The 15,211-nt window shown below is 56.7% G+C and overlaps 2 protein-coding genes across 2 annotated transcripts in view; both read right to left on the bottom strand.

Moving 5' to 3' along the window:
- The window catches only part of LOC142929421 (histone H2A-like), a 30,200-nt gene extending 27,602 nt beyond the window's left edge, over window positions 1-2,598 (bottom strand). Inside the window, exon 1 of the mRNA XM_076070842.1 lies at window positions 2,342-2,598. Coding sequence (XP_075926957.1) covers window positions 2,342-2,598 — 257 coding nt within the window. The remainder of the gene's footprint in view (window positions 1-2,341) is intronic.
- A 1,008-nt stretch (window positions 2,599-3,606) lies between these two features.
- Window positions 3,607-4,045, bottom strand: LOC116947676 (histone H3-like). The gene has a single exon (XM_076070841.1). The coding sequence runs from the start codon at window positions 4,043-4,045 to the stop codon at window positions 3,635-3,637; it is 411 nt and encodes a 136-aa protein (XP_075926956.1). The 3' UTR covers window positions 3,607-3,634.
- Between the last annotated feature and the right edge of the window lie 11,166 nt (window positions 4,046-15,211).

The raw sequence follows: 15,211 nt of genomic DNA, 5'->3' as shown, positions 1-15,211 counted from the left end.
GCAGCTGGTTTCACAAGTGTTTCACCAATGGTGTGTGGCTTGCCCTGCTTTGCGATCAGGTAAGCAACTTCGTACGATGCTGTCAGGATCGGTTTGTTAACAGGTACAAATCCAAGAGCAGGCAGAGTGGCCCTTTCATCGAATCTGGCTCTCTTCACCCTGAATTCAGCAAGTGTTGTGTTCTTGTATTCCCCGTCTCCATGCAGCTTCAAGAAGTGTTCCTTTAGTTTTGCCGGTGCAAGACTAGAGTTGCTCAACTTGGCGTTGCAAATCATGCAGATAGGACGCTCACTCCCATCACGTTCCGTGATACATGAGAATCCATGTTGTACATATTCGTCTGACCACTTTCTTCTTTTGCCCGACATAGTTAGTATGGATAAAATATTAAAGAAATCACACGACGTACGACAACAACAGTCACACGTTGACTACTGAGTACGCACTAAATTCCCCGCAGCGCTGATTGGCCAAGCAGTGTAGCATGATCATCTGCAGCCAGTGATGGCCAAGCGGGCCGTGTGTGTCATCACAAATTTACACAATAATTCAAGTGTGTCCGGACCTCCGTGGCGGGGGCTCTGCCGAACCCCTGAGATCGACTCACCGAACCCCTGGGGTTCGATCGAACCCAGGTTAAGAACCACTGCTCTACAAAGTCAGCTGCCCATCCATCCAAGTGCATCTCCAGCTGCTGCAACGCCTCCGCGTCCGTCAAGCCATTAAAATTCTTCACACCTCTGATGCTGCGGGCAAACGATTTCCATGACGGAATCCCCTTGCCCGTGAACGTGCATTTTATCTTAGCCTGGGGTGGGGCGCCTCTCTCCCTTGGGGGTGCGGGGGATCGTACCACCTCTGACACCAAATTGTTAGGGTCGTCGGCCCCCCGGGATCTCTCCTGCCTGCGACCCTGTCCGCGAAGTTCCGACGCCCCCAGACTCTCCACTAGTATGGGAGCTGCCGCCGCTGCACTCCTCACCGGGCGGGGAAAGGTCACCGCGCTCCTGTTCCCCCCCCTGTGCTGCCCCCCCCCCGATTCCGGGTTTCCTGCCGGTGAGGCATCATCCTCGACCGCTCTGGGACCCGCTAGCGCTTCGCCGGCACCTTAACGCGACGCTCCCCGCCCGCGCAGTCCCACGCACCAATCACACGCGGGTAACAGGGGGTTAGAGGTCGGAGGGTAAGCGACGTCGTTCGTACCCACTCCGGCGATTGGGGGGATTGGATTAAACGGGTTTAAAGGGCTATGCGATGGGCATGCGTGCGAGATGGGTATCCGCTCGCAACGTGGGAGTCCGCAGCCGACGGTTTGTAGCGCACACACCCCACGCGGCGCCGCTCCACACACGCGGCGACCACCGCGAACGGCAAGCGCACCCACGCTTCCACTCTCTTTCCACACCCTCGCAAAAACCACACCAGTCCGTTATGTAATCGCCGACGATTTATTCCACCGGGTCGGCGAGCCCTTATTTAACCGAGTCAGTCGGGGTCAGTGGGGCAGGACCAATCTATCTCTCAATAGTCGGCACTACACTCTACCTGTCCTTCTCCCCTTTACCCTCTCCGGTTTTCTTCTTAAGCTAAGTCCCAACTCCCTCTTTCTCTCCCCCCCTTACTCACGGTTCGTCATCACTGCCGGCTGGCCCTCGCGGCGCGCCGATACGTCCCACGGACGTTCGCGCGGCTGGACTCGGGAGTTGACGGGCCTTGGGCTTGACTCGAGTAGCCAGATAACTTTTTCCCTTCGCCCTGACCTGCTTTATTCTTTCTACATCAAAGGGGCTACCTGGTGCCGACTCGCGGGCCAAACAGCTCGCTGGGATCACCCGCCAATCGGTAGGCCCATCTGTATCCCAGCATCCCCCGGGCCGTTGCTTTCAGCGACGTCCGCATCTAAATTTACCTGCTCAGCGGCGATCCAGCCAGAGGGCGACCCTGCTTTCCCGCCACTCGTGGCTCTGCCCTCCCCCCTACCTGCCCTGCCGACCTGTGTGCATGAGGTGCGTACTAACCGCGGTGGCGGGGCTGCCCCGCCGTGAACATGTCATTTCTACTTAAGTCACGGCGCCACGGTGTGTGTTAGCGTCGGAGGAGACCGTCCAATTCCCTGGCCGCAGGAAACCGTGAAGATTATCCTTTACGAGGGCTTCTGGGTGAAAACCTGTCGGCCATGGTGTCTCCCCACGCGCTCAAATGGTGGGGGGAGTGCGTGCGTGTGTGTTCCGGTGGGGGGGGGTGGGGAGGTGGTGGGGTGGAGCAATGTCGGCCTCGCCGCTCAGGGCGGCGAGATCGCAGGTGGGCCACCCGCCGATCGGCACCGTGGCGGCGGCATCACAGCTGCAAGTGTCCGGGGATGATCCTCGTCTTCTTGTTGTCGCGGGCGGCATTGCCAGCCAGCTCGAGGATCTCGGCAGAGAGGTACTCGAGCACGGCTGCCAGGTAGACGGGAGCTCCAGCGCCGACCCGCTGGGCGTAATTGCCCTTGCGGAGCAGCCTGTGAACGCGGCCCACGGGGAACTGCAGGCTTGCGTGGGAAGAGCGGGCCTTTGCCTTTGCGCGAGATTTGCCACCGGTCTTGCCGCGTCCTGACATGGTTAGGGGACCGAGAACACTAAAAGCACTGGGGACTAAGCAAGAACGAGTTGTGATGATCATCCGCACCCCCTTGAGCGACTTTTATAGCTGCGAAGAGGATCGTAGAGCACGTCGCTGCTGAATGGCTCCTCTCGGTCGGTCCCGCCCTCTCCTGAGAGACCAATGAAAAGCCGGGACGCGAGGATTCAATGTTGACTTTAAACAGGTCCCTGCAGGGTGGGCTGGTAGGAACATTGGAATTTTGCCCAATTTTATTTTTACACCCCAACAGCACGAGATTTCACTTCGTTAAAGTATTGAAAGGGGACGGACGGACGGACACAGTAATCTATTGCAGGCTGGTACACTCAGTTTACAACTTCGTTCCTACCAGTATTATATATATATCCATATATATAATTTGTATGCGGACACATCTTATGAATGAAACGATGCGATACACGTACTTAATAGGTTCAAGTATTAAGCATGATAGAGTTAACCGTAAACAAATTCAGCGGCAAGCTGATTCCGCCACTATCAATGTATTATTTATAATCATAATTTGAGGGACATAATTTGTTATAAGAAATCATAGTGATAGCCTTGAGCTCATGATTGATATCCCACGCACCTATACGGTGTATATATTAATTTAACCGCCTATTCAGGCAAATGCCTAGAAATATATGTGCGTGAATAACTCAGTCTCTTAGTTTGCAAAATGCGAACGTATTTTCAGCTTGAGCTTTAAACAACGTTTAATAGTTCATGTATTTCACCGAAATCAGCCGTTTACTGTACATTATGTAGACATGGTTTCACAACGCTTAAATACAACACGGACTTGTGATATTGCAAAATATGAGCAGAGGGGTATAGAAAATGAACTTGGTCGCTTAAGCCTTGCGACTCATGATAGCCGTGACTGGCAAACGAAGGTCGCCGTAACAGGCATGCGGACTTTAAAGGACATACAAGTTAGCTTTTTCATGCGAAAGTGGTGGCTCTGAAAAGAGCCTTTATGTTGTGCTTTGAGGGCCGAGCTGGGCGATCAAGCGCGCTCGCCACGAATGCGGCGGGCGAGCTGAATGTCCTTGGGCATGATGGTGACGCGCTTGGCGTGGATGGCGCACAGGTTGGTGTCCTCGAAGAGCGCAACAAGGTACGCTTCGCTGGCCTCCTGCAGAGCCATGACAGCGGAGCTCTGGAAGTGCAGGTCGGTCTTGAAGTCCTGCGCGATCTCCCTGACGAGGCGCTGGAAGGGCAGTTTGCGGATGAGCAACTCGGTGGACTTCTGGTAGCGGCGGATCTCGCGCAGAGCGACGGTGCCGGGCCTGTAGCGGTGAGGCTTCTTGACGCCGCCCGTGGCCGGAGCGCTCTTTCGGGCTGCCTTTGTGGCGAGCTGCTTGCGTGGAACCTTGCCGCCCGTGGACTTACGAGCCGTCTGCTTGGTGCGAGCCATGGCTTGGTGAGAGCAAAGATATTCTCACAGGCGGGGAGAAGACGGCTTATGTAGCGCAGAGCGCGCGCTCACTGGTCAGCGGAGTCGTGACGTGCGAAGGGGCGCGTGCTGGTTGGTTGGCAGCGTGCACTGATCTCGAGTCGTGAACTCTTCCTGCCGGTGAGGCATCACCCTCGCCCGCCCTGGGACCCGCTAGCGCTTTGCCGGCACCCAAGCGCGACGCTCCCCGCCCGCGCAGTCCCACGCACCAATCACACGCGGGTAACAGGGGGTTAAAGGTCGGAGCGTAAGCGACGTCGTTCGTGCTCACTCCGGCGATTGGGGGGATTGGATTAACGGGTTTAAAGGGCTATGCGATGGGCATGCGTGCGAGATGGGTATCCGCTCGCAACGTGGGAGTCCGCAGCCGACGGTTTGTAGCGCACACACTCCACGCGGCGCCGCTCCACACACGCGGCGACCACCGAGAACAGCAAGCGCACCCACGTTTCCACTCTCTTTCCACACCCTCGCAAAAACCACACAATTCCGTTATGTAACCGCCGACGATTTATTCCACCACGTCGGCGAGCCCTTATTTAACCGAGTCAGTCGGGATCAGCGGGGCAGGACCAATCTATCTCTCGATAGTCGGCACTACCCTCCACCTGTCTTTCTCCCCTTTACCCTCTCCGGTTTTCCTCCTAAGCTAAGTCCCAACTCCCTCTTTCTCTCTCTCTCTTACTCACGGTTCGTCGTCACTGCCGGCTGGTCCTAGCGGCGCGTCGATACGTCCCACGGACGATCGCGCGGCTGGACTCGGGAGTTGACGGGCCTGGGGTTGACTCGAGTAGCCAGAGAACCTTTTTCCCTTCGCCCTGACCCGCTTTATTCTTTCTACATCAAAGGGGCTACCTGGTGCAGACTCGCGGGCCAATCAGCTCGCTGGGATCACCCGCCAATCGGTAGGCCCATCTGTATCCCAGCATCCCCCGGGCCGTTGCTTTCAGCGACGTCCGCATCTAAATTTACCTGCTCAGCGGCCCTCCAGCCGGAGGGCGACCCTGCTTTCCCGCCGCTCGTGGCTCTGCCCTCCTACCTGCCTGCCCTGCCGACCCGTGTGCGTGAGGTGCGTACTAACCGCGGTGGCGGGGCTGCCCCGCCGTGAACATGTCATTTCAACTGAAGTCACGACGCCACGGTGTGTGTTAGCGTCGGAGGAGACCGTCCAATTCCCTGGCCGCAGGAAACCGTGAAGATTATCCCTTTACGAGGGCTTCTGGGTGAAAACCTGTCGGCCAGGGTGTCTCCCCACGTGCTCTAATGGTGGGGGGAGTGCGTGCGTGTGTGTTCTGGTGGGGGGGGGGGTGGGGAGGTGGTGGGGTGGAGCAATGTCGGCCTCGCCGCTCGGGGCGGCGAGATCGCAGGTGGGCCACCCGCCAATCGGCTCCGTGGCGGCGGCATCACATAGCCCCCCGAGGTGCCAGTCCCCGTCCCGGGTTGACTGGAGTACCTCGCCTGGGCTGCGCACACGTTGTAGCGCTGCGGGGTCCGGGGGATCCGCCCGGATCTCGTGGCTGGCCTCGGGGGAGGTGGCTCCATCCTCGGGGTTTCCTGCAGGGGTCTCCTTCTCCACTCCAGTGGCTCCTCCTGTCCCTCGGCACCTGGGGGCTGGGGAACAAACTCCGCGGCAGCGGGGTTTAAGGGGCGGCGTCCCCGCCGTCCTCTGGCGGGGTCGGGACGCCTCGGGGCTGGGGGCCCGGCGGGGCCCATGTAGTGCGCGAGGCCCCCGAGCACGGGTGGCGCAGGGGCACCGGGATTTCGCAGTACTCGGGCAGCGAGGTTCTCCCCCGCCGGGGCTGCCCTCCATGGTTTTAAGCGGCGGACGTTAACCACCGTTTCTCGGTCCCTCTCTCCACCCTGGATTAATACCGTCCAGGGAGAGATCTGCCGTACCACGGTCCAGGGTCCCCGCCAGTAGGTGATCAGCTTCCCCACCTGTCCGGACCCGACGCGAGGGGTGTGTAGCCACACCTTGGTGCCTGTCAAGAAAAGGGGGGGCTCCACGCGGGGTCGGGTGCTCTGCTCCTGTCGCCGATGCGCGGCCTCCCCTTGCGGGTAGGCCCGGTCCCGGACCCCTCGTAGAGTCTCTATCAGATGTTCCACGGGGCGACTCCCTTCCTCCGTTTGGGGTGGAGGAATGCCGAACAGCAGATCTGCGGGTAGACGAGACTCACGACCAAACATCATTAGGAACGGGGTTTGTCCCGTCGATGTGTGCACTGTGGTGGCATAGGCGAACAGGGCGTAGGGGAGGTGTTCGTCCCAATCCCGTTGGTTTGCGGCCGCCATACGCTTGAGCTTTCCGGCCAGAGTCTGATTCATACGCTCAACCATACCGTTCGCCTGGGGGTGGTGCACCGTGGTTCGGTCTTTCTGGATTCCGAACTCCCGGCACAGCGCCTGAAACAACTCGGCCTCGAACTCGCTACCCTGGTCGGTAAGGACTCGCTCCGGGATCCCGTGCTTATGTACATAGTGCTCCACGAACGCCCGGGCCACTACCAGGGCCGTTTTATCGGGGATGGCCACCGCCACGGGGTAACGGGTGAAGTATTCCACTGCTACGAGGATATAGTGGTTGCCCCGGTGGGATCGTGGGAACGGCCCCTGGAGATCGATGCCGACCAGCTGGTTAGTCTGACTGACGCAGAACGGCCTTAGGGGTACTTGGTATCGTGCCGGTTTCGGTCCGCACTGCTGACAAGCGCGGCAGCCCTGTACCCAGGCGGCCACATCTTGCGTCAATTTGGGCCAGAGATACTGGCGACGCAGAGTCTCCCGAGTGCGCCGTTCCCCGTCATGGCACCCCGAGCGGGTGGTCGTGTACCAGCCGTAGCAGCTGGGGTCGCACCTGGGCGGGAACACAGATGCACCCCGGCTGGCCGGCCTCGGTTAACTCCCGTACCACCCCGTTCTGCACACACAACCGGGCATACAAACCGCTCCAGGGCCCTGGTAGGGTGCTTTTCCCCTCCCGCAGGGCCGCTTCCACCGCCGCCAGATCCGGATCCCGCTGCTGGGTCTGCCTCAGCTGCTCGTCTCTCAGGCCCGGGAAGGCGCAGCCGACGTCCTCCTGGATCCGTCCGATCGGGGCGGGGTGGTCCGCTGGGTCCCGAGTCGTGGGCCCTGCGCTCGCCGGGCGGCCGACTGGGTCCGCGCCTCCACCTGTGGGGGTCTCTGTGGCGCATACCGCACTCTCTCTCGTCCCCCCGTGAAGCACGGGCAGGCCTCCTCCGCCCTCGTCTCGGCACACACCGCGGGTCGCCGTGATAATGCGTCCGCGTTTGCATGTGTCCGCCCCGCCCGGTATTCGATCTGCAGGTTGTACTCCTGCAGCTGCGCCAGCCATCGGGCCATCTGTCCCCGCGGTTCCTTGAAGGTGAGGAGGAACTGCAGAGCATAATGGTCCGTGCGCACTCGACATTTCCTGCCGTACAAATACGGCCGAAATTGTTTACACGCGAAGATCACAGCGTACAATTCCTGACGGGTCACACAGTAGTTCAGCTCGGCCCCGCTCAGGGTCCGGCTGGCGTACGCAATCACCCGTTCCACCCCTTCCTGCACCTGCGACAACACCGCACCCAGCCCGCTGCTGCAGGCGCCGGTGTCCAAAATAAAGTCGGTGGTAAAATCGGGGAAAGCCAGTGTGGGGGTGTGTGTGAGGTGGTCTTTGAGGGTGGTGAAGGCCGTCTGGCAGGCCTCCGTCCACTGATAGGGGTTCTTGGGGGAAGTGAGTTGGGTGAGGGGGCGTGCAATCTCGCTGAATCCCTTTATAAATCGACGATAATAGGTGGCGAGCCCCAAAAATGATCTTATCTCCGACAGGTTTCTTGGCTGTGGCCAATCAACTACGGCGCGTACCTTGTCCGGATCGGTGCGCACCCCCGCCTCGCTGACGCGATGTCCGAGGTACCCCACCTCGCGCTGTGCGATGTAACACTTACGCGGCTTGAGCTTGAGATGAGCCGCTCGCAGTCGCTGGAACACCTCCCGTAACCTGGACCAGTGCTCATACAGAGATCTACTGAACACGATCACATCATCCAGGTAAATCAGGCATTGCTCCTACTGCAAGCCCCGCATCACCAACTCCATCAGCCGCTGGAACGTCGCGGGCGCGTTGGTGAGCCCGAACGGGAGTACTTGAAACTCGAATAGTCCCATCGGGGTGGTGAATGCGGTTTTTGGCCGATCCTCCTCTGTCATCTCCACCTACCCAGTACCCGGACGCGAGATCGAGGGTGGAAAAATACCGCGCTCCGGCGATGCTGTCAAAGGTGTCGTCGATGCGCGGTATGGGAAAGGCGTCGCCGAGGGTGACTGCGTTTAGTTTGCGGTAATCGACGTAAAACCGGGCTGACCCGTCCTTTTTTGTTACTAGCACCACCGGGGCAGACCAGGGGCTCGCCGAGGGCTGAATTATGTTGTCGCGGAGCATGTCCCTGACCGCCTCTTTGATCTGGGCGCGTTCGGGTGCGCCCACGCGGTACGCAAGGAGTTTTATGGGTCGGGCGGCCACGGTGTCGATTTGGTGCTTAACGAGATCTGTGCGACCCACGTCTGAATCGTGTTCGCTGAACACGTCGGCGTACTCCCGCAGTAACCCGCGTAGCTGATCGGCCTCTCCCTTGGGTAAATCTGCCCATGGTACGTGTACCGCGTCAAGAAGGGGGACGACCTCGTCGTGGGGAGTCGGGCCGACTCGCCAGGCCAGGTCTTGTTGGTCCTCGGGGCGACCGGGGTCCTCCGCCCAGAGTGCGAATACCGGGTCGCTGGAGTGGCGCGCGTGTAGGGGGTGCACGGTGGCTACTGTGGTGCGCCGTCCTAGTATTGCTGGGGTGCCGTGGGGGTTAAACACACGCATAAACAATCGTCCCCCATCGGCGTTTACCAACGTGGCTGAACCCACAACCCCGTATCGTTTTGCCAACTCCGGGTGAGGAGTTATCATTACCTCCCCCGATGGTCGGTGCGCGGGGTCGGTGGAGGGTGTCGCCACAGGCACCAGCATCTCGGCGAGCGGCCCGATGGTGACGGCCGTCGTCAGGGTAGCGGCAACGGGTGTGAAGCGGGGGCGATTCGGCTCCCGTCCCAGGAATGGAATCCGTTCCCCGCTGCCTTCCACGGTGGCGCACCGCTGTCGGGGCTGCACGTTGAGCCCCAGCTTTTCCAGGTCGGTACCTGCGATACACTCGTGGCACAGCACACTCGAGACGTAGAACTCCTGGGTGCACACCTGGTGGCCTACGCGGACCTCCAGGGTGGCCCTCCCCAGGAGCCCTATTCCGGCTCCGCTCGCCGTGTGCAGTGCGCGGTCCGGGGCCTGCAGGTGGCTCACGTCGACCCCGATCGCGCTGCAGTGCGCCGCGCTCAAAAGCGAGGCCACCGCCCCCGTATCCAGCAGGATCCGGGTACGCATTCCGTTAACCTGCCCTTCTACCAGCGACGTGGCCCCCGTGATTCCTGCCACCAGCTCCCGTAGCCAATCGCCAGGAGTCACCGCGTCCACGGGCGTTGTCGCTGGAACCTGTGTGAAGATCACTCGCTCGCCATTATTCCCATTGTCGTGGATATGTGTCGGGACCGCGTCGATTGCACCCCTAGGTGGTCCATTCTCTAGGGGGCGTTTTCGTTTAACCCTTCGGTATATCTATCGCGGGCGATCTGTGGGCAGTCTCTCACGAGATGCCCCTGACGGCCGCACATATAACACGCCCGGGGGGGGGGGGGGGTGGCGGCTCCATAGGTGGCACCCTGCCCGCTCCCTCTCCCCCCAGTGCGCCGCTGCCCAGACTTCTAGTCGGGCTACCCTCCCAGCTAGCCCCCCCACCGTGGAGCGCATCTCCCCCATCTCGGACTGGATGGTCCCGACGGAGGACTGCAGCTTGGTCATACTTCGGTCCATTTTGTCCTCCATCCCCCCGATGCTGGTCTGTATCCCGGCTACCCATCCGGGTACTGCCTCCCGGGGTCTCGGGGGCTCCCTTGCCTGTCCCCTTGTCGCGATGGCGAGCTCCTCTTCATCCTCGCCGGAGATTAAGCTCGCCACGGCGCACTCCCGTCCCCGCCCTCGGGGCTGCGTGCGCTCACCGGAGAGCTTCTCACATTTACGCGCGCGCTCGACAAGGGTGTCGAAGGGGAGGCGCGCCCCGTCTACATTTGGTTGCCACCACGGGGTACGCATCAAATATCGCTGTACCTTCCCGGCGGCGAGGTCATCAATTATTTTCGCCTCATACTCCGGGTGCGCGATCCGGGTTAGTGCGCGCACGTCCTCGGCATAATCTCGCAGATCCTCACCGGGTTGGCGTCGGCGCGCCTCTAAGGCCGCCTGCGCCTCCTCCTCATCATGCGTGCCGAAGCGTAGTTCAAGCCGGCGCATTAATTCCCCCCACTGGGTTTGTGCGCTTGCGGGCAAAGCCTCTACAAAGTCGGCTGCCCGCCCATCCAAGTGCATCTCCAGCTGCTGCAACGCCTCCGCGTCCGTCCAGCCATTAAAATTCTTCGCACCTCTGATGCTGCGGGCAAACGATTTCCATGACGGAATCCCCTTGCCTGTGAATGTGCATTTTATCTTAGCCTGGGGTGGGGCGCCTCTCTCCCTTGGGGGTGCAGGGGATCGTACCACCTCTGACACCATTATGTGGGGGTCGTCGGCCCCCGGGATCTCTCCTGCCTGCGACCCTGTCCGCGAAGTACCGACGCCCCCAGACTCTCCACTAGTGTGGGAGCTGCCGCCGCTGCACTCCTCACCGGGCGGGGAAAGGTCGCCGCGCTCCTGTTCTCCCCCCTGGGCTGTCCCCCCCCGAGTCTGGGTTTCCTGCCGGTGAGGCATCACCCTCGACCGCCCTGGGACCCGCTAGCGCTTCGCCGGCACCCGAACGCGACGCTCCCCGCCCGCGCAGTCCCACGCACCAATCACACGCGGGTAGCAGGGGGGTTAGAGGTCGGAGGGTAAGCGACGTCGCTCGTACCCACTCCGGCGATTGGGGGGATTGGATTAAATGGGTTCAAAGGGCTATGCGATAGGCATGCGTGCGAGATGGGTATCCGCTCACAACGTGGGAGTCCGCAGCCGAGGGTTTGTAGCGCACACACCCCACGCGGCGCCGCTCCACACACGCGGCGACCACCGTGAACAGCGAGCGCACCCACGCTTCCACTCTCTTTCCACACCCTCGCAAAAACCACACCAGTCTGTTATTGGATCGCCGACGATTTATTCCATCGGTTCGGCGAGCCCTTATTTAACCGAGTCAGTCGGGATCATTGGGGCAGGGCCAATCTATCTCTCGATAGCCGGCAATATACTCTACCTGTCCTTCTCCCCTTAACCCTCTCAGGTTTTCTTTTTAAGCTAAGTCCCAACTCCCTCTTTCTCTCCCACTCTTACTCACGGTTCGTAGTTACTGTCGGCTGGTCCTCGCGGCGCATCGATACGTCCCACGGACGTTCGCGCGGCTGGACTCGGGAGTTGACGGGCCTGCGGTTGACTCGAGTAGCCAGAACCTTTTTCCCTTCGCCCTGACCCGCTTTATTCTTTCTACATCAAAGGGGCTACCTGGTGCCGACTCGCGGGCCAATCAACTCGCTGGGATCACCCGCCAATTGGTAGGCCCATCTGTATCCCAGCATCCCCCGGGCCGTTGCTTTCAGCGACGTCCGCATCTAAATTTACCTGCTCAGCGGCCATCCAACCAGAGTGCGACCCTGCTTTCCCGCCGCACGTGGCTCCGCCCTCCCCCCTACCTGCCCTGCCGACCCGTGTGCGTGAGGTGCGTACTAACTGCGGTGGCGGGGCAGCCCCGCCGTGAACATGTCATTTCTACTCAAGTCACGGCGCCACGGTGTGTGTTAGCGTCGGAGGAGACCGTCCAATTCCCTGGCCGCAGGAAACCGTGAAGATTATCCCTTTACGAGGGCTTCTGGGTGAAAACCTGTCGGCCAGGGTGTCTCCCCACGCGCTCTAATGGTGGGGGGAGTGCGTGCGTGTGTGTTTCTGTGGGGGGGGGGGGTGGGGGGGTGGTGAGGTGGAGCAATGTCGGCCTCGCCGCTCGGGGGCGGCGAGATCGCAGGTGGGCCACCCGCCGATCGGCTCCGTGGTGGCGGCATCACACATGTATACATTTTGAACTTTAGTTGTAAAGCATGAAGGAACTCAAATGCTGTGATAGTGTATATTAAGTAGATATTCATCTTATCAATGATGCGATGAATTGTTCCAATCCAACATGATTTAAATCATGAATCAATGCTTGTTGTTTCTTGTTTGTATTGATTACGTCTCATCTATGTGGTCAGTCCTCGAAATTCAGTGGGTCCCATTCAGTGGTCCAGTCGGTCAAAAGGGGGCCCCGAGCGAACAGATAAACATATTGAAACATTTTTGATTTAAAGCTTTCGTGACTGCAGTAATTCATATTCTTAGTTTTTTCGGTAAAGTCACGTTGAAGAGAAACAACAAAATAACAAAATATATATAAAACAATAAAAAATTCTCACGACGTTTCGACCATAACTCAAACGGTCATCATCAGGTGTGTCGGTTTGCATAAATGTATTTAGAAAACGGCATATTTATTTATTTATATAAAAATAACGTTTGCGTCACGCGCAACGATTGGCTGTTTGCCAGGACTAGTCCATCTATTTTTTGAAAAGAGGAGGGGGGAGACGAAATTTGTTTTTATGTATGCTGTCTGAAAGCCACTGTAAGCGTGAACAATCAATCAAGAACTGAAATGATTTATCAAATCTTTCCAATGATTGCTAAGATAGAATCCATCTTCTCGGTTGAAATTGTCTCTGTGTTTGTATATGTGGATAGCCTCATGAACGAATCTCTCATGGAAGCCAGATGGCTTACAAAGAACCTCCGTCTTGGAAAAGTCAATGGCATGTGAGCCTACTGAATTAGAACAATGATCTGCTACGGCCGAGGTGTTGGTCCTACCGTGTTTAAGGTCTGCTTTATGTTCACGAATGCGGTCCGAGATATGGCGTTTGGTTTCTCCAATGTAATTACTACCACAGAGGCAACTTAGTTTGTAGACACCAGGGTATTGTATGTCCGGAATCACATCTTTTACAGACGGAACCAGATCACGGATTTTATGTAATGTGTTGAAACGGACCTGGATCTTGTGTTTATTCAAGATTTTGGAGATCTTTTTTGTGATCCCAGCAATGTAGGGTAAAGTGATGGTTTTGAAAGGCTCCTCAAGAGGGTTCTTCTTCATGGTTTGAGTGATAGCTTTGCGGATTGTATAGTCGGAGTAACCATTAGCCCTAAGAGCTTGGTGTACGTGCTTGAGTTCACTGCTTATGTGTTCCTGGTCGGATATGCATTGGGCTCTATGATACAGAGTCTTGATGAGAGAATTCTTCTGTGATGGATGGTGGTGGGAATCCGGTTTCAGATAAGCATCCGTATGGGTAGCTTTCCTGTAGACAGAGTGGCTCATTGAACCATCAGGTCTCTTTTTAATTAGGACATCCAAAAAAGGTATCTTGCCATCTATTTCGACTTCCATGGTAAATCTGATAGCTGGGTGTATGGAATTGATGTGGTCGAAGAATTGGTCTAGAGCAGGCCGGCCATGTGGTCAGATGACAAAAGTGTCATCCACGACTTTATTACACCAAAAAGTTAGACGTTAATAAAGTCGTAATTAATCGCAGTAACAGTTCTATTTCCGATGGTCTGAAATCCGTTTTAGCTAAAGGTCTAAACTTTGCAGTCACACCTAAACACATACCAGTTAATGATATAATTGCCCAAGTAGACGTTGCTCTCAGGGGCCTGGGTCACATCGCTGCAGACGTAGCAAGATCTGAAATCGCTGCAACCCTCAAAAACGCTAAGATGCCAGCTAGCAACCTCAGCAAAGATGAGCGTTTTGAATTATATAAATTAAAAAAGAGGAATGATATTGTAGTTCTCTCAGCTGACAAAGGCAATGCTACTGTCATCATGGATAAAATAGAATACAACAACAAAATTAAAGAATTACTCGACGATGGTAGTTATACAAAAATAAAAAGAGATCCCACCAACAGCCTCGTCACACAAACCAACAAAATTATTTCTGATTCAACCGCATTAATTGATCAATCTAAACAGTTTTCGTTGAAATCTTCTGCTGCCAGGCCACCAAGATTATACGGCTTACCAAAAATACATAAAGTTGATACACCTCTTCGTCCCATAGTCTCTACTATCAGCTCCCCCACCTACAAACTAGCTCGTTTTTTGTCTGAAATCCTGCGTCCTTTCACTGGAAAGACCACCTCTGCGGTACAAAATTCTACTCACCTGGTATCAACAATCAAGGGTATTTCCCTGTCCCCAGACGACCTGCTTGTCAGTTTTGATGTAGTTTCCTTATTCACCAAGGTTCCTGTACCTGACACCATTGCAATCATTGAAGACTTGGTTCATCAAGGACTAAACACTGAGGTACCCCCCCTGGTGAGACACTGTTTAACCAATACATACTTCACTTGGAATGGAACTTTCTACAAACAAACTGAGGGCACCCCAATGGGCTCCCCCCTTTCTCCAGTTATAGCTAACATTTTTATGGAGAAATTTGAGACTGACGCCATCCAGACTGCCACTCTGCGCCCAACCTTATGGAAGAGGTACGTGGATGACACTTTTGTCATCTGGCCACATGGCCGGCCTGCTCTAGACCAATTCTTCGACCACATCAATTCCATACACCCAGCTATCAGATTTACCATGGAAGTCGAAATAGATGGCAAGATACCTTTTTTGGATGTCCTAATTAAAAAGAGACCTGATGGTTCAATGAGCCACTCTGTCTACAGGAAAGCTACCCATACGGATGCTTATCTGAAACCGGATTCCCACCACCATCCATCACAGAAGAATTCTCTCATCAAGACTCTGTATCATAGAGCCCAATGCATATCCGACCAGGAACACATAATCAGTGAACTCAAGCACGTACACCAAGCTCTTAGGGCTAATGGTTACTCCGACTATACAATCCGCAAAGCTATCACTCAAACCATGAAGAAGAACCCTCTTGAGGAGCCTTTCAAAACCATCACTTTACCCTACATTGCTGGGATCACAAAAAAGATCTCCAAAAT

This window comes from Petromyzon marinus, chromosome 31, assembly GCF_048934315.1.
Source record: "Petromyzon marinus isolate PM22_M1 ecotype Great Lakes invasive population chromosome 31, UKy_Petmar_22M1.pri1.0, whole genome shotgun sequence".
Lineage (NCBI taxonomy): Eukaryota > Metazoa > Chordata > Hyperoartia > Petromyzontiformes > Petromyzontidae > Petromyzon > Petromyzon marinus.
Note: the sequence above shows the minus strand (reverse complement) of the source record. Positions and strands in the feature narration are given on the sequence as shown.

Bases quoted from the DNA above. Each gene is read 5' to 3' on its own strand.
- LOC116947676 (XM_076070841.1), bottom strand. From the start codon at position 4,045: ATGGCTCGCACCAAGCAGACGGCTCGTAAGTCCACGGGCGGCAAGGTT.